A 20093-nucleotide genomic window follows, 5' to 3' on the forward strand; every position below is an offset into this window, starting at 1 on the left:
GTGATCTTTCTGCTCTTTGAACACAGTGTCTGTCATAGGGCTCCTCTGCACGTGCGGTCTGGTTCCCAGCTGCTAAGCTTACCATGGCATTGTCAACAAGCTTTTCCATGCTTTTTCTAACCAGCAGGCTTTCTCCCCATGCTATCATCTGGGACAGAAGCCAAAACTATTGCTTCCCCATAGCTAGGGCAAAAGAGGACGCTTATTAATGGAGCCCATGGGCTGTTTTATCTCTGAAGACAGTTTGTCTTGGGTAAGCTGCAGGGTCTTGGATTGTAGGCAGGCAGACCACAGGGGAGCTTGAGGAGGGCATTAATTTAAAGCAAGTCCATGCAATCTAGTCTTGCATTGAATAAATTAGGTGGGATAACCATAAAAAGTATAGAGAACATGTAATTAACAGTCTAAAATTTGCCAAGGACTCTTTTATTGATTTTTCTCTAATAGGCAAGGCTTACTTCTTGTTGGCTCCAACCAGAACACATCTTTGTTTAGCTTAAGCCTACTTAACACAAAAGCTTTTGTTTTACACAGACTCTGTTTTGCTTGTAAGGAAAGGTAGCGGCAGCTTCTTCCTTTCTTTCTTTAAAAAAAAACTGAACAAAGCTGACTTGTCTTGAAGTTTGTGCATTTACGCTATAAACTGGCATTGCCAAATAAAGACTTGGCATTTTTCATAGCCTTATCTTTTAGCCTGGTTACACTGATTATTCTGGCAAGAAGTAGATGCCCAGTTCAGTTTTAGAAGTTTGTCTGTCTCGCATTTTGTTTGTCCACCAGTGTGAAATCTCCTGTCTAGTTCCTGGAGGGAATATGATGAGGGGCAAGAAGGTAACGAGGTTGCTTTGTTACAAAGATTATTTTAAATAGCATGGAAAGAGATAAAATTGGAAAACAAATCCTTTAAACATTTATGGCATTTATTACTATCCTTGAATTATCAGGGTTTATGGAGGGGGAAACCACTCCTCCGAGAAACGCACTGTGTGGGGCATGAAATAAAATTGTCATGGTTCTTTTAGAGTGGTTGATACTTTTAGGGGGAAATGTTTGATGAAAACTCAGATCTATCCTGATGTAGCCAGAGGTGACTAATGACAGTCACCTGTAGATGGGGCATCTGTCACCTGTTAATTAAAATTTATCCCTCCTAATACAAGAATAGGATAGAGAGAGAGAGGCTGTTTTCTTTGTCCGTTTACAGTGTGAGCACAATTAATAGGCAGGAACAACTCTGCTGAGCTCAGCTTGCTATCTGGCAGCCTAAGCAATTGTAGATGGACTTTCGTATGCTTGTCTTCATTTTCCTTTTCCTTTTAACCATAGGATCTAGATAAAACTCAAGACATAAAGAAACACCACGCCAGCATCAGTGAGTTAAAGAAGAACTTTATGGAGTCCGTCCCGGAGCCCCGGCCTAGTGAATGGGATAAGCGCCTGTCTACTCACTCCCCTTTCAGAGCACTTAACATCAATGGGCAGATCCCCACAGGAGTAGAAGGAGTGAGTACCTTGTACAGTGTAGTATAGATGTAGTTTGTTTGTGTGCATTTTGTTTCTTTTTAATGGTGTGGCAACAAAATATTAACTTAAAATTGGACTTACCTTAGTTTCTGTGTTATTTCAAATGTCCGTTTTGGTGTTTTTAAAGAACAAAGTTATTCCTGGCAATACTAATTTTGAACTTGATTACAATTTTCTGGGATACTGTGTAAAACAGTATTGAGAGGTCCCCACCTGGCTCTGTTTACCCTACTTGAATTTTGCTCGTATCCCTAACATCTGGGATGTTATACCAGATGTTGTTTAGGGATCTGCCTTATTAACAGTACTAAGGGAATCTCATTCACATTGGAAAATTTCAAAATTGCTGTAGATAGTTCTTAAAATTAAGTTGCAATCTCCAGTTATAAGGAAAAGCATTTGGATGGCGTCTGAGAGAAGAAAAGGTCTTGCACATTAATTAGTTGGAGAGAAACCCCATTAAGAGGATGTTGCCTGAAATTGGGCCACAATCACCTAGTAGTCTGTGCATACCCCTGTGTCTCTGGAGCCCTTCTAAGGTCAATAGGGGACTCTTTATGGGCACAAGGGGTACTTGCATGGTTTTGGTCCCCACTTCACAAAATAATTTTATTTTAGGAAACTGGCATTCATAGCTTTTGGTAATCATGAATACGGAGAAGCTTGTTGGTTACTATCATAAGAACTTTTTTATTTTTTAATACAAGCAATAAATCAATCTGCTAACCTGTGTCTTCCTTAATGCTAGTTAGTACTCCTGTTTAATTACTGTTGTGATTACTTAATTGAAATTAAAGTTCCCAGAAGACATTGCAGCAACTTCTTGAACAATAAATCTTGTCTCCATTATAGTCCGTGGCAAAACAGCCATTGATTTTGGCCTAGAGTTTACTTTCACAATTCCATTGGAGGTTTTTTGTGTCTGACCTATAAATTGTGCAATCATATGTATAATATTGTAACATGGAATAATGTTGAGGGTGGATGAAGGGGAAGAGAGGGTTTCTTTTTTTAAAGGATGCAAGACGTTAACAGCAACTTGGTATGTTCAAATCAGTTTAAAGTTCAGCCAGGGTAGGAGCATGACAACTATGGATCTTATTCCCTGTCCAATATTTAGTTGTAATATGAATTGATATACTTTCTGGAAGTCCCAACTCATTTGTTAAATACATATTAGGCTGTTTTACTAGAGAGTCTCTGAACCTTGATATAAGCAATCTTTGTGCAGGTTGCTTGGCAGAGAATACTTCTCCCAGATGAGCATATGGGATAGAGTGTGCTTGTAACCGCACAACTACAGTGATTATGTTGCTAGCTCTCCTATGACACTGTATCCAATTTGGTGCTAGTCCTGTGTACCTCAGTTCATTGCTCTGCATTTCTGGATGATCCATGACCTGTGACATGGTCCTTTTCAAAATGGCATTCATGCCAAGGCGGTTTAGGCTCAAATGTCTTTCTGAGGAACTTCCAGAAATGACTTCTCAGTGCATGAGGAGGACGGAGGCACCTGCAAGAAGACACATGGCTAATATTTTACTTAAACATTTTCAAATGTATAAGGAAGGTAAATGTTAATGTAAAATAATTTTCTGTCTTGCCATTCACTGCATTAACCTTTTTTCTGCTATGACAATGATGTTCTGTAAGAGGTTATCTTTCAACTATTTCTGTATGCTGCATTACAAAGCAACTGAATGTTACACACTTTGTGTATGTCCAGGTCAAGAAAGTCACTGTCCTATCCTCTGAGAGAAAGGTTGGTGGGCTTGAGGTAAAGCTGCTGTTCTGATATGTGCTTCTGAAGCAGAATTTTGCTTTTGTAATGGCACTAAGCAAAAACCCAACAGCAGCTGCTAAGTAGCGTTTTTCTTTTGGCCACATCAAGTAGTTTCACATCACACAGCCTCCAGACCTAACACCTAAAGGATTTGCACTGCTGCAGCTTTTGCAGCTTTCAATTTGCTTATTTCAGTGCATGGCTGGTTGAAAAGCTGCATGAAGATGTAACTGTGTATTCGGAGAGAAAAACAATTATGAAAGTTTAACTGTACCCTGTTCTTTTTTATGTTGTCTTTCTTTCCATTTTGTTTTTTGTTTTAATAATCATGTTACTCTTGCATCTTATTATTTTTCTTTTGCTGCCCAGTCTCCCAGCTACTTTCTCCCTGATACTCATCACTTAGGGGTGTGCAAAGAACCAGTCCCCAAATTACAAACTGATCAAAGGAGGTTGGCTCAGTTGAGAGAGCTTAGGGCCAAATTTTTTCTTTCATAAATGTGCCTGGGTTGATTATACTTATTTATTAGTTAAAGAGATGGGGGAGATTTTTTTTAACAGAATACAACATTTCCCCAAACATTTTTTTTTTTAAATTTAAGTACTGAATCCCTTTGCATGATACTGTGTGATGGTTTATTCATTATAGTTTTACATTCTTTAGACTGGAAACACAGATGCATTAATGTAAAACAAAATTTACGAGTTTGGAACATTACTGCTAAACTTGGGCATATTCCATATTCTTGATTTTTTTTTTTAAGGTATATTGAAGAGTTTTGCATTTCTAACAATATAATTTTTGGAAAAAAGTGGAAATTTTGATACTATCTTCAATACTTTCAAAATAAGATTTTTTTTTTTATTTGCACTAACATCTGGGTGCCAAACATATTGAACTAATGCCATTTTTCAGGCCAGTAGTAGTATAGCAAATTGTAGAAAAAAACCCCCCCAAAAAATGCAAAAATTTTTTAAAAAACCAAAAAAAACAAAACAACCCCTCCCCCACACACAAGAAACCGAACTTTTTATTGGACTATTTCTATTTGTAAAGCAACAAGGAATTTTACTCTGTTCTTTCAATTGTGATGCACTTAAGTGAGATCAGCTTATTCTCTCCCAGGAAAACTGGGACAAGTTCAGATGTGCTCACAGGGGTTCATAAGTTCCACAGAGGTGACCATATCAAACAGTGAACTTAAGAGTATTGCTGAAGTACTTCTGTCCTTTTTTAAGCCACCAAAAGTTTTGTCCTCCACCAGTTTAAATGACCTAATCTAAATTGGCACAGAGCCCCTGGAAGACCCATTCTAAAACTTTGCACATCCCCAAGTCCCATTTGGAGCACTTTTCATCTGTCATTTTTGTTCATCTCTGTCTTTCTTGATCTTCTGTCACGAAAGCAGACACAGGAACGTCCTCTGTTAGTACAGGATGAAGATAAAATAAAAAAGGAGAAACCTGCTGAGACAGCCTTGCCCCAACAAGCAAGAGAAGAAACTCTTCCAAAGGTTTCTATTCCGATTCCTGAGGAGCAGAAATCACTCAAAAAGTGCCACCTGTACTCTAATATTTTTCCTTCTCCACGCATTCCTTTTATGATGTCCTTATTTGTGGTCCTTGTACTGACTGTGTGGTGGCTGATCTTTCTGTGATTGGAAACAGGGTGCTTAATTGAAACATCAAGACCAAAGCTCTTGAATTCTTGGCTGTAGCTTCTACTGCATCTTCTGTGTTTTGCCCTCTGATCTCCATAGCTCCTTATGCCAGGGACATTCTGAAACTATTTTTTACAATTGTATTTCTCATTGCATAACATATCGGTTGGCATACCAAAGGAGTGGCAATGGATTCTCCACCCCACTCCACTGTTCTGAACTTTCAACCTTTGCTGTCCATAAGAATTAAATTTTAAAAAGCATGTTACCTATTCAATACCTGTCAAAATCTTCACCTCTTAAGCATGTTTACGGATGATAGTTTTCTTGTTTTTATAGCCCCTTCAAATTTCATACATTGCAGTTTGTGGAAAGGCTTCATTGAAGATGACTCTTACTTTTAAAACCAACACTTGCTTAAATTTGCGTTGTTTGTGGGGGGGAGAATTCAGTCTGATATTTATTGAAAAAGCCTTAAGATTTCCAGCAATCTATAAAGTCTGATCTGTAATCATTCCTGTTCTAAGAGAATAAGATTGGCGGAGAGTTGCCTTTTTCTTTATTTAAAAAAAGCTTGATGTCAGTGGCCTTCTAAAGGATAATTCATGTTCCTAGGGACATTCTTCACCTATTCCCTTTGTGGACGATTCTTTCAAATCTTAATACTGATGTTACTGCAGACATCTCGGCATATCTTTCATAGCTGTATTCTCCTCTGAATGAAATTTCGTGTAATTTGTCATGGGGGGGGGGAAGTCACTAAAAGCAATATTTATTGCAATATATTTATTTCCTGACTCTGATTACCTTGGTGAATATCCAGATATATATCTATATTCTTTTAATTTGTGTTGAACTCACTGAAGTGTGTTTGCTAATGATCGTGAGAATGGATGTAATGCCCCCTAAAGTATGTCTTGTTGCATGTGGACTTGCTGCTATTAAGTTTATCTAAACATATAGGAGAGTACTATGCTCAGATCATAACTCTAGTGTTAAGCTGCTTATTTGGATTTCTTTAACAAAAGCTTTGCATGCTACTTATTTGTAAATTGGAGTGTAAATGTGTGGATGATGCTTTTATGTATATTATCAAAATTTACACTTGACTATAGATAATGATCGGTTTCTTTTGAAAGCCAAGATTTGATGCTCAGCTGGGATGAGCAGATCTGGCTCACAAAGCAGGCAAAAAATGGGACTTTTCACTTTAGCAGTTATTTCTTCATTATACAGTAAGCAGGAGACAGAGTTAAGCCACCCCACTCTTTTCTAGTAGCAATTTGCATTCTGTTGCTTTCTCTAGAGGTATTTGAGGTAGAGGTAGAAATAGTATAGTTGTGGACTGCCGCCAATATCTGTCAGTGGTGGCATTCAAACTAAAAGCCAGAAGAGAAAGGAATAGGCATGGATAAAAAACAGAACTAACTTCTGTGTATGCCTGTATGTGTACATGTGTGTATACTCCTTTATACGTCAATCTATGAACACATTGTTTTTAGAAGTTAACGTGTCCATATAGGTGTATGTGCATGCAGTGGGGAGAGAGAGGAGATGCATGCATAGTTAGCTTTAATTGTGCAAACACCTGATTTGGAAGAAAATAGTGAACCTTTAGAATTGCTCATCTGCATCTGTCTTTATTTTGAGTGTATAAATTCAGACCGTGTTTGAGGAGTCTTGGAAATTTAGCCAGAAATAATCTGCCTAGTACAGCACTAAATTCCTTTTGATCTCATGGAAATGTTTGTTATTTAGGCCATTACCTATTTGAATTCTTGTAATGTGTTCAGGCTAGTTCACCAGTTTTGTGCCTTTTGAATTTTGCATTGTGTGGATACTAATTTTCATTGAAAACCCTTTGCATACTGAAATCTGACAAGCTGATATTTAAAACAAAGAAAGATTATATTCCAAACATATACATTGAATCTAAAAGACACAATTTTCTTCCCCCCCCTATTTAAAGATATTAGGATTTAAAATAACATTGATATGCAAATACAGACTTATCCACAGACTGAGGGGAAAGACCTATATCATACCCCCCTCCCCCCCATTTGCTGTCAACACAGGCAGTAAATGTTACCACTTATAAGCTGTGGATACAGTAGGTTTAAGGGAGTGAGGCTTAAACTGAAAATCAGTGGAGAACCCTAATAGTGCTGAGCATTTAATTTAGGGCTGTCCTAAGGAAGTGAAAGGGGAGGGCACTAGGAAAGTGGGAAGTTGATGATCAGTGAGTCAAATGAAGAGCTGGACAGGGAAAATAGGGCTCTTGGGCTCTAGCCTACTTCTAAAAAAACAATAAAAAATCCAGAAATGACAGGGATCTCTTAGGATGTAGTCATACAGGTCTCTCCATATGTGTCCTTTCCTGTGCTTGTTCTCAGAATTGGACTGTTAGTGTGACCCCAAGTAGGTTAACTCTCTCCTCGCCTTCCTTCTCTCCCACTTGCCTGAAACAAATATTTACTGAAGCCTTGGGCCTGAGATCATCTGTATACAGCTGTTGAATATAGGTAGATGCAACTCTCAAGATAAATTTAAAAACTGCTGAGAGAAAAGCATCTCATCATTAGCTGTATTTACATTGTCAGGAGGAACTGGGAAAGTGCATCCTTTGGAATCATACCTAGGGAAAGATTTGACAATTGTATTCAGTATATCTGATCCTTTGGTGACAGAAGAAATAAATGCTTTTGGTTCTGGTCAGGTGAACAGATTGCTTTGGGAAATAAGACTGGTTTCCATCAGCAAAAGGCCTTTGAGCTACAGATTCTGAGAATACATCAGAAAAATGTTTGTGATCACATAAGTATTTCTCTAAAGAAACCTAACAAGCCATTCTTATCTGTAATGGGTTAGAAACCAGCTTTCCTACAGATTGTGAAGGTGGACAAAGCCTTTAATTAAATAGGCTTGCACCATTCAAACTAGCTTTTTTCCCTCAGCTTGCCTGACCTCTTCAGTTCAAACACAGGGCATGGTCTTTGCATTAAAAACTTGGCAAGCCTGAAGTACAGGTTTCCCTCGCCAACTCCTGAGGTTAGGTTCCTGAAAGTTCCTGTGCCTGGCAAGAGAAAAGGCTTATGGGAAAAATGGCAAGTGGCAGGCTGATGCGTGGCCATGGGATACCGTGGTTCCTCAAAGCCGTATACCCTGGTAGCCAAAACGGTATACAGAATATTAAGCGTGGATACTCAGTACCATGGTTGGCAAAACTGTGGTTGGTGAGGGAAACCTGTGCTGTTCCCCAGTTGTCCCTTTATGCTTATTTCCTAGAAGCCACCCTCTTTCTGGTCTACTTTCTTGCTGAATAGAGCTCAAGGAAGAACCCCTTCTGAAAGTTTTGCCTTTTCTGTGATGTCCTCCTACCCTTTTTAGGAGCTTATTAAGCATTTGTCTAGTCAAAATTGCAATGTACCTTTTGAAAATCTATCATACCTCTCGTTAGCTGCCTTTGCCTCCCTGCACATCTCTTTGTATTTGCTTAGGGCACGCTGAAAGGCACAACCACTTTTCTGGTATAAGGAGTAAAAATCTCACTTGTATGTATGTTCAGTATTTATTACAGTACATATGTAAATCATACACTTTGCTGGGTTGGCTAAGATCTACTGCTCATTTCTATACTTCTCTTGATGTCACCTTTAGAGACAATATTGGAATAAAAAAGTATATATGAATATTATCTATTTATTTCTACAAAATTTTCTATATGCTTATATGCATGTAATGTATATAGCACAAAATAACTTAAAATGTTTCTTCTTTTGAGTGTTTTGCTGGCAAAAGTACTTTAATTGTATTATTTACTAATTCCTGAATGGAGGTGTTCTTCAAAAATACAACAAGATTTGTTGTTACTGTTTGGATAAAAACATCGTTTGTGACGCCCTGTAGGGAAAGTACAAAAGAAGACTATGCTCACTGTAGCTGAATGTAAGGGCAGGGATCTCGCGGTCTCCATGAACTGACACTCAGCGATGCCATCTCGCTCTGTTCTCACTTCAGAGCCTAAAACAAAGTAGAATGGGTACAAACAAACCCCATCTAGTGTACTGACTAACTTGCCATCACACCGCATTTGTTAATTTATGGCAGGTATTGATCTCTTTATCAGTAGAGAGCTTTGATTTATATTTGGCCAAAGGTCTATGAGGTCTGTTGCGGTGATGGTGAATATTGAAATTAGTTCATACGTATTAGTATTGTAGCCAATGAGGTTAATCCGAGGCACAATTATTGCTAATTGAAAACTTTTCTGAAGGGAAGGTGAAAATGTCAGCAGAATGTATACAACACAGGCTTATATGTTCAAAAGGCTGAATTTTTATACTTGATCTCTTACAGCTTAGGATCTCTCAATAACACCAAGATACCAGTGACCAAGCGCTTTGTAAATACATAATGGTTAAATGGGATTAATTCTTTTTAATTCTCTTTCCGTTGTTTTTCATTCTAACATATTTTAACTATTCCACAAATGTTTCTGTTTAATTAAGATAATTGGCCTGCCCCGTGTGGTTATAAAAATAGAAACATGCACTCTAATTAGAGATCAGAATAAGACTTTTTCTCTTCAGGTCTTTGTTCCCTAATGTTCTTTTTTCATGAAATTCACATTTTAAGGTAATTCTTAAAAACTAGCACTCAGAGATCATGTTTATTCAGTTCAGGTTTTCTTGAAATTCAGATTAAATGAGGAGGAGGTTAAAATAGATGAGCAGTACTGCATGAGTTCATATGACTAGTATTAGAATGGATCAAAAACCCTGTGTTACTTTTTAAAATTTAGACATTTACGTGAAGTCTATTAGCATAAGACAAATATCTTTTTTTGATTTGGAAAACTAGCAAAAGATGGGTATTCTAGTTGTCCGCTGCACATTGTTTGGGTGCACCTTGTGGCTGTCAGTGGGAGAGTAACTGTAGTCTCATTGCACGGCATGCCCTGGCATATCAATTTTTTGCACTTTGAAGGACAGTAACTTAATTGGTAGTGATGGTTTCTTTATAAACTCAGCTCTTAACTAGTAGTATTGTCAAAATATAATAAGATAATTTGAGGGATATCTCTGCTATGTTCATTTGGAATATAGAAGTAATTATATATGGGACCAGTTCTGATGCAAATTCTTTGCTGCTTATTTCAACACTGAGCTTATGAAGAGATTAATGACAAATAGCAAGATATGGTTCAAGATTAAAGGGCAAGTACAAAAGATTTTTGTTGTGTTTTGTTTTCCCTCTCTGCCACACACCTTGGCATGACTCCATTGAAATGACTCTCAATTCTCGCAGAAATGAGGTCTGGGTCCATGCAGTCTGCATCACTAATCTTGCTGAGAAGGTTTTTGGTAGTGTGAAGTAGGTATCAGTTTCTATAAGGGATGGTCATTTTTCACTTTATGAACTATTCCATTGGCATAATTGCTTTTTTCTGGCATGCTTGGTGATGGGCAATGAATAGTCAAGTTCCTATTCCAATAGATAGGTAGGAGAAAATGCTTTTAGAAAAGCTCATTGACAGTGGGGCTGGGTAGCTTATTTAGAATTTAGTTACGCCTTTTCTTAAGCTACTGGTGACCTGGTAGAGCTAGATGGAGGCATGTCCACTTATGTTGAGTATATCTTAGTTTACAGGGCTATGGGAAAGATGGTGGCTCTTGGTGGTTCCTGACAGGCACTCAGCTTTGGTAAAGTGCTTCTGTGCCACTTAGTGTCTGTAATTTTATACCAGTGGTACATGGTATAGTTAAGTCAGTGCATGGGGCCTAACTAAACTTAAAAGACTTTTTAAACTAAAAGTTTCTCTTTGTGGAACACTTTTGTTTTCTATTTTTCCTTGGATTATTTGCTTTGTAAATATGTACATTTATCATCAATAAATGTTGTTGCAAACTAATCCCTCTTTCTATTATTCATTAATAAAACAGGAAGCATTTCTGTATTTTAACCTACTTGGACTAACGTGCTCTGTTCCTCGACTGGTGAGCTCTCTGTGCCAACCCAGGTATCCTAAGAACTATATCATTTTGATTTGCAGTCTTATATACTATGTGGGTTAGCCTGGCATTAACAGCTACTTACTGCAGATCTCGCTATCATCACTCTGAAGAGCAGTTTTTACAAGCGTGCGTTTTAGACTGTAAAAGACGGTCAAAATAACCTGATCAGGGCTAAAGCCCACAGCCCACCTAGCCTAAAAAAGGCTTTTAAAAGTCATTTGGCACCTTTTCAGATATACAGTAGAACATTTCTTCAAATTCATCTCTAACAGTAGCTGCTGCTTTGGCAACTGGGAAGGGAATACTTTTCTTACCATTACTTAAGTCTGCGCAGAGCATTGCTGTATGTCAAAAATGTTTTTAGTGTCTGGTTTTAAATGACACTTGTTCTGTGGTGTCATTTATTGTGTGAATTCGTTGAATGGTACCTGGAAATGTCTAACTTCAGGTAAAGATTTAATGCTCATTTAAAGAGCATCCTTCCTACCACTTGTTTTTTTAAAGAGTTAAGTATCCATGTCCCTGACTAACCAGCTTCTCTGCCTTTTCTTCACCCCTAAACCCAATGCAGTGAAAGTATCTGGCCTCATTTTAGCAGTGGGCTTGCTTTGAAGCTGACAAACTATATGTAACACTTGATTCTCTCAGTCATTCTTAAACCAGAGAACTAGATTTTCTTTATGCCTTGATTTAGCTGAGAGTCCTTTTTCTTTCATTTGGGTGGTGTTTCCAGTTTGGTTCCATGCTGGTTGCATCATTTTGCAGAAAGTGAGCCTGGACTGTAATGGAGGTGCCCACTGCTGTCCCATGCCCTTGTATTCAGACAGAGCCTTCTGCAGAGCCTCTTTCAAATCACTGAGTGCAAGGGTATTGCCCATGTGGAGCACCTTGCAAATTTAAAGCCTTAATGGTATGTGGTGATAAACAGGGAAATGCAGCAGCAAAAAACTCATGATCATCATGTGTCATTTTAAGATGTGACCATGTTTGTAGGCTGTTTGCAGTTGCTGCTGCTGAGCTGTTCCTGAATATTTTCTAAGACAGAAGATTCTGGAAGGAAAAAAGGAGCAGATGTGCAGCTTTGTTACTCCAGTAGCACACTCTTCTCGCCTGCCCTGCAAAAACAGAATTGGTTCCTGAAGACAGAGCCAGAAGGAGCCTTTGGGACAGCTGAATGATGGCTTATGTAAACTATGTTAATAACACAGGTCTTGATTTTTTTTCAAGTTGCTAAGCGACCAAAACTCCTACTGACTAAGATTTGAGGTAACCGTTCTACTAGAACTCGGGTCCTGATTTGCATGGAAAACGTATTTGAAATGCTGGCGTTACTACCGAGTAGAATTGTTTATGCTTGTATTGCCTGAAGTGCTCAGACACGCCAGGCATCAGAGCTTTATGGTCAGCTCATCAGACTACACAGGTCTAGAGATAGTCGCCATGCCTTTAAATGCTAGCATTGGTGGTTGTTGGTTTTTGTAAAGCTTTAAGTTTTTTAGTCTTGGGGAAATTGAAACTTATGAGGTGTAAAACTGGTTGTAAATGAAGGATTTTTATTTTCTGCTTTCATAATACTTTTTGCTCGAGTACTTTGACAGCTTTGTTGAAATTGAGAGAGCATTCATCATTTGATCTGTGGGATTCTTACTGGTGAGTGCAGTTCATTGCGAAACCCATGTCTTCTACTTATTGGCTCAGTGTGCATCTACAGGCATTTACGTTGATCCTGTTTGCTTATGCATACACTTATAATGGGGATAACCTAATAACAAAAGCCATTGTTCAATACCTGTGACACTATGCTGAGCATAAATGATTGCAAATACTAGCCAATTAGAACCTGTCAAATGTCATTTGGTTCTTCTTTAGGGAATTTATTGAACTCTTGTAGTAATTGGCAGGTTAACCAGTATTGTGTCAACCTGAAGTGTTCTGTCCTCAGTACTTGTGCAGTGAGAACTGAACAAATGCGATCTATGTGGGGGGGAGTTGGCAATGTGCAAAAACTGGGTGTGGAAATGCGTGTGGCGAAAGAGGAAGGATATAGAATAGAAAAACCAAGAGCTAAGCAAAAACAACTCGTTAAACATTATGAGGCAAGAGCCAGGCTTTTTTCAGACATTTTGATGCAAAGCAGTACTGCTAAAAATAGTGTTCTCCTAACCCACTAAAATATCTGTGGTGTCTGATATCGGCCAAACAATTAGCTTGTTATTAATTTATCCCCTATTTGAATTGCTGATTTTAGTGTCACTTCTTACACTGTAACTTTAAATTTGTCTGTCCTCAGCATTTTTCAAGATGAAGTACACAATTGGGATTTTTCAGGTTAATTTTTCAAATTGCATTCATTGTTCTAAAAGATGGGGCATCGCATTTTGTCCCGTGTTGGTTTTTTTCTGCACTATGTATGGCTTATGCACTGTAGTCTGCTGCACATGTGATTAGCTTTTATTGCAGGTAACTGTTAGAATTAATAGCTTGTCTTTTGAAGAGTGCTGAGCACCTTTATAGTTCCTCAGCAGTCCTAAAACTGGCTTTAGTAATCCTAAAAGTTAGGCGTGCCTTTGCATCTCCGAGTTCTGCATTTTTTTTAAAGCAATCATGATAAGATCAGATTTCATAGCATGTTCAAATTCTCTGTTTTAGCCTGTATATTGGCTATATTTCCAAATGTAAGAAACGGCATAGGCGAACTTGCGGAAAAACAAACTTTGTGTATATAGATGATTATATTTGTATGGGTAAAGTATCTTTTTAATTAGACTGTCTTGCTACTGAAGGAATAGGAAAAACAAAGCACTTGGATCAGCTGATCTTATCAGGATTTGATTCCATCTTTATAGTTTGCATGTTGCTGCTTATTGCAGCACGTTGCTTCCTTAAAATCCAAAATATCTGTGCTGTAGCTTTTATGTTGAGTGCTTATACCTGTATATTTTCAAAATGCAAATTGTTTAGTTGGAAAAATACTTTTCTTTGCTTTTAAGGTAGTTGTATATATTAAAATTAAAATGTCCAGGTTTTTTCTCTCTCCAACAGAACTAGGTTTGCATAACTTTTTCTTTTTTCCTAGTCTTGGTTTCGTGTTTAATGGAAAGTGCTTAAGATGTGTAATTTGCTTGAAGTGCAGAGCTCCTGCTGCTCCCACTCAAGATCAGACGCTCATTTTGCAAAGTCTAGTGTAGGTAATGAAGTGGTACTTGTCAGACCAACGGTGTCCTAAACTAGCATTTAAAGTGGAAGTAACAAATGGACAGACAACCAATAACTTTCACTGCCCTTCCAAATGACGGGTGGCAATATGTCTGTCTGTCTTCAGGCAGTAATTCCAAATAGGCATTGCAGGTGTAAACATTTGTGTAGGAATGCATTACAAGTAGGGTATATTCTTTTTTTTAAGTCAGAAATAATATTTAGTCTGTGCACATAATCTTACCCGGTCATTCAACACTGTTAATCATTGTAGCATTTTAATTACCTTTTGAGTGTGCTCCCAAATTAATATTAAAAAAAAATTGACAGGAAGTACAGGTAGCTGCAAATCTTAGAGTAGAAAATTGTAAATTTTCTTATGCAGAGAAAACTGTCGTCAGTTTGGGGTGAGACTAGACTGTGTTAGTTGGTTCCTACTTAAGAACCATCATTTTTCCTAGTAGATTTGTGCTGCCTTAATATATAGAGATAATTCTGTTGGAGGTGTCACAGCCTACAGGATGCATTTATCTGAACCTTATGAAGTCTGAATGTCATAGAATTCAAGCTTTAATTTGAGACAATGCATCATTTTTGTGATTGCCAAGATACACTTCTGAACACAGATTTGTGTCTGCTGATCATAGTGGCACGTTGACCCTGAAGCTAGATAAGGCTTCAAGCAGCAGAAAACTTTAAGGCAGTTATTCATATCAAAAGTGCACAGGCTCACTTCTCCTATTTGTGTATACTAGGGGTGGGCAATTATTTTGGGCAGAGGGCTGCTTACTGAGTTTTGGCAAGCCATCGGGGGCCGCATGACAGGCAGCCCAGGGCACATAAATGTTAATTTTCTAAATTTTTTAGGGGCCCCGTAGGCTGGATAGAATGGCCTGGCAGGCCACATCCAGCCCCTGGGGCCACATTTTACCCACCCCTGGTGTATACAGTTATGACAAACCTGTAATCGCCAGTTAAATAAGAAGAACTAGTCGTGGTGCAATTGACTTTTCTGTCATTGGGGATTCTTCATACACCAGACAGTAGATTAGTGGTCACCAGCTGGTCGATCAGAGACCCTAATTCGGTCAGTCTGAGGTTGGGGGGGACTAAGTGCATACCCCCCTCCCCACCAGCCCAGCAGGTCAATCTGTCGGGGAAGGAAGGGGCAGAGGCCAGATCGAGGCCCCCCACGGTGAGGGACAGAGTACAGCAGAGGCAGGAGCAGGCGTAAGGTAAGTGGGGCCCCAGCCGGGTGGAGGGCGAGAGGATTGAGCATGGGCAGCTCGTCCAGGAGCGCGTGGGGCTCCTGCTGCTGTGTGCACCCTGGCGGAGGCCCTGGCGAGGCATGTGCTCCCCCACCCATCCCATCTGTGTGCAGCAGAGGCAGGTGCCATTGCACGTTGGGCTTTGTGCCCTAGGCCCCCTTGCAGTGTGCCTGAGAGCAGCTCAATGCCATGTACGCCAGCTGCTGGGCAGGCAGGAGACAGGGCTCCAGCCCAGGGCATGATGTGCGTGGTGTTGAGCCACTCCTGGGCCAGCTGCAGCAGGGCTTGGGGTACAAAGTCCAACCCGCAATGGCATCTGCCTCTGCTGTGCATAGATTGGGGGGCACATCATCTCCCTCAAAGATGGGGCAGTGTGGGCAGCTACAGCAGCAGTGAGGGAGGAAGTGGGGCTGGGGCAGCAGCAGACCCTGCACAGCCAGGGTGGCTTGCGGAATGGAGCTGCGAGCAGCCTGTCTGAGGAGGGGGGGTGCCCCTGGATCTTCACGCTGGCCAAGCTAACCGCTGCTGCAGGCTGGGGCCAGGCTATCCCTGGCAGGGGTGTTGGGCCAGGCTGCGCTCTGTCTGGGCAGTGGCAACACTGGGAATGGGGCTACAGGGGGGCTGCAGGCACCTGAAAATTTGCCAGTCCCCCCCAGCCCTCCTCCCAGTGCAATTGCTTCCCTCCTCAAGTGCAGTGTGGTCTGTTTCCCCCCCGGTTCACTGTATCTCCCCAACCCACCTCCTAGTGCTGCCATCACTTGCCTCGAGTGCAGTGCGGCCCACCCCCTCGCTGGAGGAGCCCAGTGCAGGCTTCCCCTCCCCCCACCCCTTCCCTCCCAAGGGCATGGGGTCATGTGCTCAGGATATGTGCAGCTGGGAGGCTGCACTGGGCTCTTCCCAGCGAGGGGGTGGGCCACGCTACAGTTGAGGCAGGTGGTGGCAGCACTAGGAGGTGGGTTGCGGGGCTACAGTGAACTTTTGCGTGCCTGCAAACATGTACCCCCACCCCATCCCTGTTCCCAGCACCATTGCCTGGCCCAACACCCCTACTGGGAAGAGCTGCCTCAGCCCACAGCAGCAGCCAGCCCAGGCAGCATGCAAATCCAGGGGCACATGCCCCCCATGCCCTCCCAGGCTGTGTCACCCCACCTCCTCGTGCGCCCTGGACGAGTCACTCTTGGCTAGAGTCCCACACCCCACCCTGGCTGTGCAGGGCCTGCCCCTGCCCAAGCAGTGAGGGAGGGAGCAGGGCAGGAGTGGGTGACAAGCGGAGGCCTGAGGGGCATGTACCCCTCCAGGCCTCTGCTTGTCCCCCACTCCCCCCAGCCCCTGCTCCTGCCTGTGCCTTGCTCCCCCTCTCACCCCTGCGGTCTTGATCTGCACTCCCACAGCCCTTTCCCCTCCCCCTGCCTCTTCCTCCACAGACTTACCTGATGGGGAGGCGCATCCCCAAATAATTATTTTTTCACCTCCATCATGATCTGCTCCCCCTTCCCTCCCCACAGACTGACCTGTTGGGGTGTGGGGGGGTGACACATGGTAGATCTTGAGTTGCTTTTTAGTTCAAAAAGTGATCTCCTACTTAAAGTTGGAGACCACTGCACTAGATGCAACAGTAACTTCAGTAACTAGAGTAAAATTGTAGTAGTTATGTCTGCTTATTTTACTTTCTTTCTGCTAGCTTTCTGTTGTCACTAGTGGGAGAAATAAAGTGATTCTAGGATAGAATAAGATCATAGCTTGGTTTACAGCCCGTAATTAAAGATGTAGCAGTTCTCTCTACAAAGCAAGTTTGACATGAGTATGTACATTAAGTCTTAGACTATACTTGCTGGGCATTTGGGGAAATAGGTGATCTTCATTAAAGTTTTCTGTCTTTTAAATGTTCTAACTCTTGTCTTCTCTTGTCATTGTTCCTTTTCTTCAAGTTCTGGCTTAGAGGGCTCCCCGAGATGTGAGAAGACCTAGTTGAAAACTTGCTAACGAGCTGAATGGAAGGCAGAATAGAACCGGCCTTAGTTAAATCCTCTGGCTTGACACAGCCTTCCAAAGTATCTCAGGTGTTTTGGAAATGCTTGCTTTCTTCTAGGGAGGCTGGATTACCTGTCTTCTCAACAATGTACTGTCACACACAGTAATTATACTGTGATTTCAAGAGGGTTGGTATTGTGAGGGGTTTTGTCCTCTCTTGCTCATATACGGTATATATGTGTTTCAGTGGTTTGGGATGAGCAATATTGCAACATACAGTTGGTAAGCGATAAACATTGTGTATTCAACTGCAGTGTATTCTGAGCACGTTGGTGTTCCAGGACATGTTCCAGCATAGAGCTGTGCTTCCCTACATGATTCCTCAATGAAAGAGCAGTGTTTTAATTTCATGATCAATTGAATTGATTTGGTTTGGTTTGCCTAAAGGAAATACTACCGCTTTCTTGTTGATTTAAGGCTGCATTGAACTTCCTGTGCGAGACAATGGCTTCTTTCAGTTTGACAGCCTCTTGATAATTGAATCAGTTGACTTTAGGACTGACTTGTGGTTATTCTTGCAACAACATTGTCAATGGCATCCTGACCTTTACAGCTGTGTCTGTTAGTTAGCCTGGAGGTTGCAACACCAAACAAGATTCCAACAGTTATGGCTTTAAAGGTTCTGGAAAAAGAAAGAGCTCTTGTTAGCTGAACATAGGCTCTTTGTGTTCCCAGTGACAATAATTTTCTTTCAGTTACTCAAAGTGGTTTTGTACTCATTACCCCATAATGTAAGGGAAATATATAGTAAAATAGATTAGGGAAAAAAGTGAGCATTGGAGTATAGTTTTGATGTGGGTCATGGGTGTCTTTGTACATACAGCTTGCACAGAACTCTGCCTACTACACTATTGCTTGGTTTCTTAATTAGGTGAAGGATATGTAGGTTGAACCAGCCAGGTCAAATTGGAGCAGAGCGGTAACGGTAACTGTTCAATGCTAATCCATAGTAGATTGATCTGGAATGGTGTGCTGGTGGGTTCCTTGGATGCAATGCATCTTGCACAGAGGTTTTCAGGCTCTTAAAAAATCCCAGTCTAATTGTATTGCATGGATTGCCGTGGACCTGCTACAGTATTGGAGACCAGTGTTGTATTTCTGTATGCTCCATGATGTTCCACTCTTCTTAACTATTCTCTGCCCTTTTTTGTGTATTCATTTCTTTTTAGAGTATCAGTGACTTTCCTTTCCAAGACGATGTGGATGAAATGACAGAGAGGAAAAGTATTAACCCTGACTTTGAATGGGAGGGCCCAGAGTGTTCAGTAGCCTTTAGTGAGAACCAAATATCAACTCCAGCAGAGACTTCACAAAGTCGTGACTTTGGCACTTCCTCTGTAAGCAGCGAGGAGGAGAAGGGAGTTTCTGGCCTCCTTGAGGGCAAGGAGGAGCTAAGATGTGAAAAGGGGGTGTATGCAGTTGCAGAAAAGCAGGCTGATGACTTAGAGCAATCTGAGGTGGAGACCCCTGTAATCCCTGCTTCGCCTCTGCTGCAGCCCTTTGAGAGAGAGGAGGTGGCAGAGGATGTTGAAGAAAATGTTGCGAGAGAGCCACTTAGAAAGCTAAACGGAGAGTGTCAGCACTCGGGTGTTAATAATGAGTTTCCTGCAGTCATTCGCTGTTTTCAGGTAGAGAGCTCAGACCCACCCTTTTAACAAATCTCCCTTGTCTTTTTGGAGTGAAACCCCAAACACTGCAGCAAGCACCTACCAAACCTCCAGGAAGAGGAGTGGCTTCCTTGGTGTGAATGCATTCTCTAGACTGATCAGCTAGGTAATCTCTTGCAGTCTATGTGAATGAGGCCCCTTCAGTTTACTTTCAAATAAAATGAGATACACCTCAATGCAAAATGGTCTTTGCCATCTTCTGCTTGAAGTGCCTTGAGTTCCAAATAAGCTCCAAAGGCACAGCATATCTTGCTTCCCACAGAATTAGATGGCTGCTTTGGGCTTTTATGTTTTATTGCAGAAAATAAAGAAACCATCTAAGAGATGCTGAAGGGCAGAGACCTCATGTAGCACTGATAAGTTTGTACTTAGGCCCCTTCACCTTTTACTCCCAAAGTGGGAGATGTTTTTGCCTGCTTCAGTGTTGCTGAATATTAATCACATTAAATACACAACCACTTAACCTGTTAACAATCAAGATGCTACTGTCAGATTTTTGGAAAGAGGGCAGAATTGATTGATCTGGAAAAACTTTGTGGGTCTTTACTAACTTTATCTCCTCTTTTAATTAATTACCAGGTGGTGGAACAACTGATTATATTTTCTTGTTTCTTTGTCAACATCCAATTTATTTTTTCTTTTAAAAACATGTCTGACATTGATTTAATAAAAGTCAGTGAACTACACATTGAAGAATTTCACAATGGAAATGGCTTTCCATTTGCATAAAAAATAAAGGTACTCTAAGCCATGAATAACTTGTTATTTGTCTATCCAAGTTGGTATTTAAGTAGAACAAGAGGTGTGGTTTGACTGGTAGTTGGTCATGGGACTTTAGTCACTGGAAAGCCAGTCCATAAAGACAATATTTATGGTAATCTGACAAACTGTCTAACCACTGATGACCTCCTTGGTCTAATTTCAGAGGTCAGCATGTTAGTAGGATCTGG

The 20093-nt window shown here is 40.8% G+C and overlaps 1 protein-coding gene and 1 pseudogene across 20 annotated transcripts in view; both read left to right on the forward strand.

Moving 5' to 3' along the window:
• Positions 1-20093, forward strand: part of EPB41 (erythrocyte membrane protein band 4.1) — a 150290-nt gene that overhangs the window by 115171 nt on the left and 15026 nt on the right. For 11 of the 20 annotated variants that reach the window (XM_090058833.1, XM_090058821.1, XM_090058822.1 and 8 more), the window contains 2 exons: positions 1327-1503; positions 18646-19104. In XM_090058833.1, the coding sequence (XP_089914959.1) occupies positions 1327-1503; positions 18646-19104 (636 nt within the window). The remainder of the gene's footprint in view (positions 1-1326; positions 1504-18645; positions 19105-20093) is intronic. The other 9 variants (XM_090058832.1, XM_090058836.1, XM_090058834.1 and 6 more) reach the window with 2 other exon arrangements.
• On the forward strand, positions 9166-9242 carry LOC149859483 (U4 spliceosomal RNA; annotated as a pseudogene).

This window comes from Crocodylus siamensis, chromosome 7, assembly GCF_052110815.1.
Source record: "Crocodylus siamensis isolate JL-2025a chromosome 7, ASM5211081v1, whole genome shotgun sequence".
NCBI lineage: Eukaryota > Metazoa > Chordata > Crocodylia > Crocodylidae > Crocodylus > Crocodylus siamensis.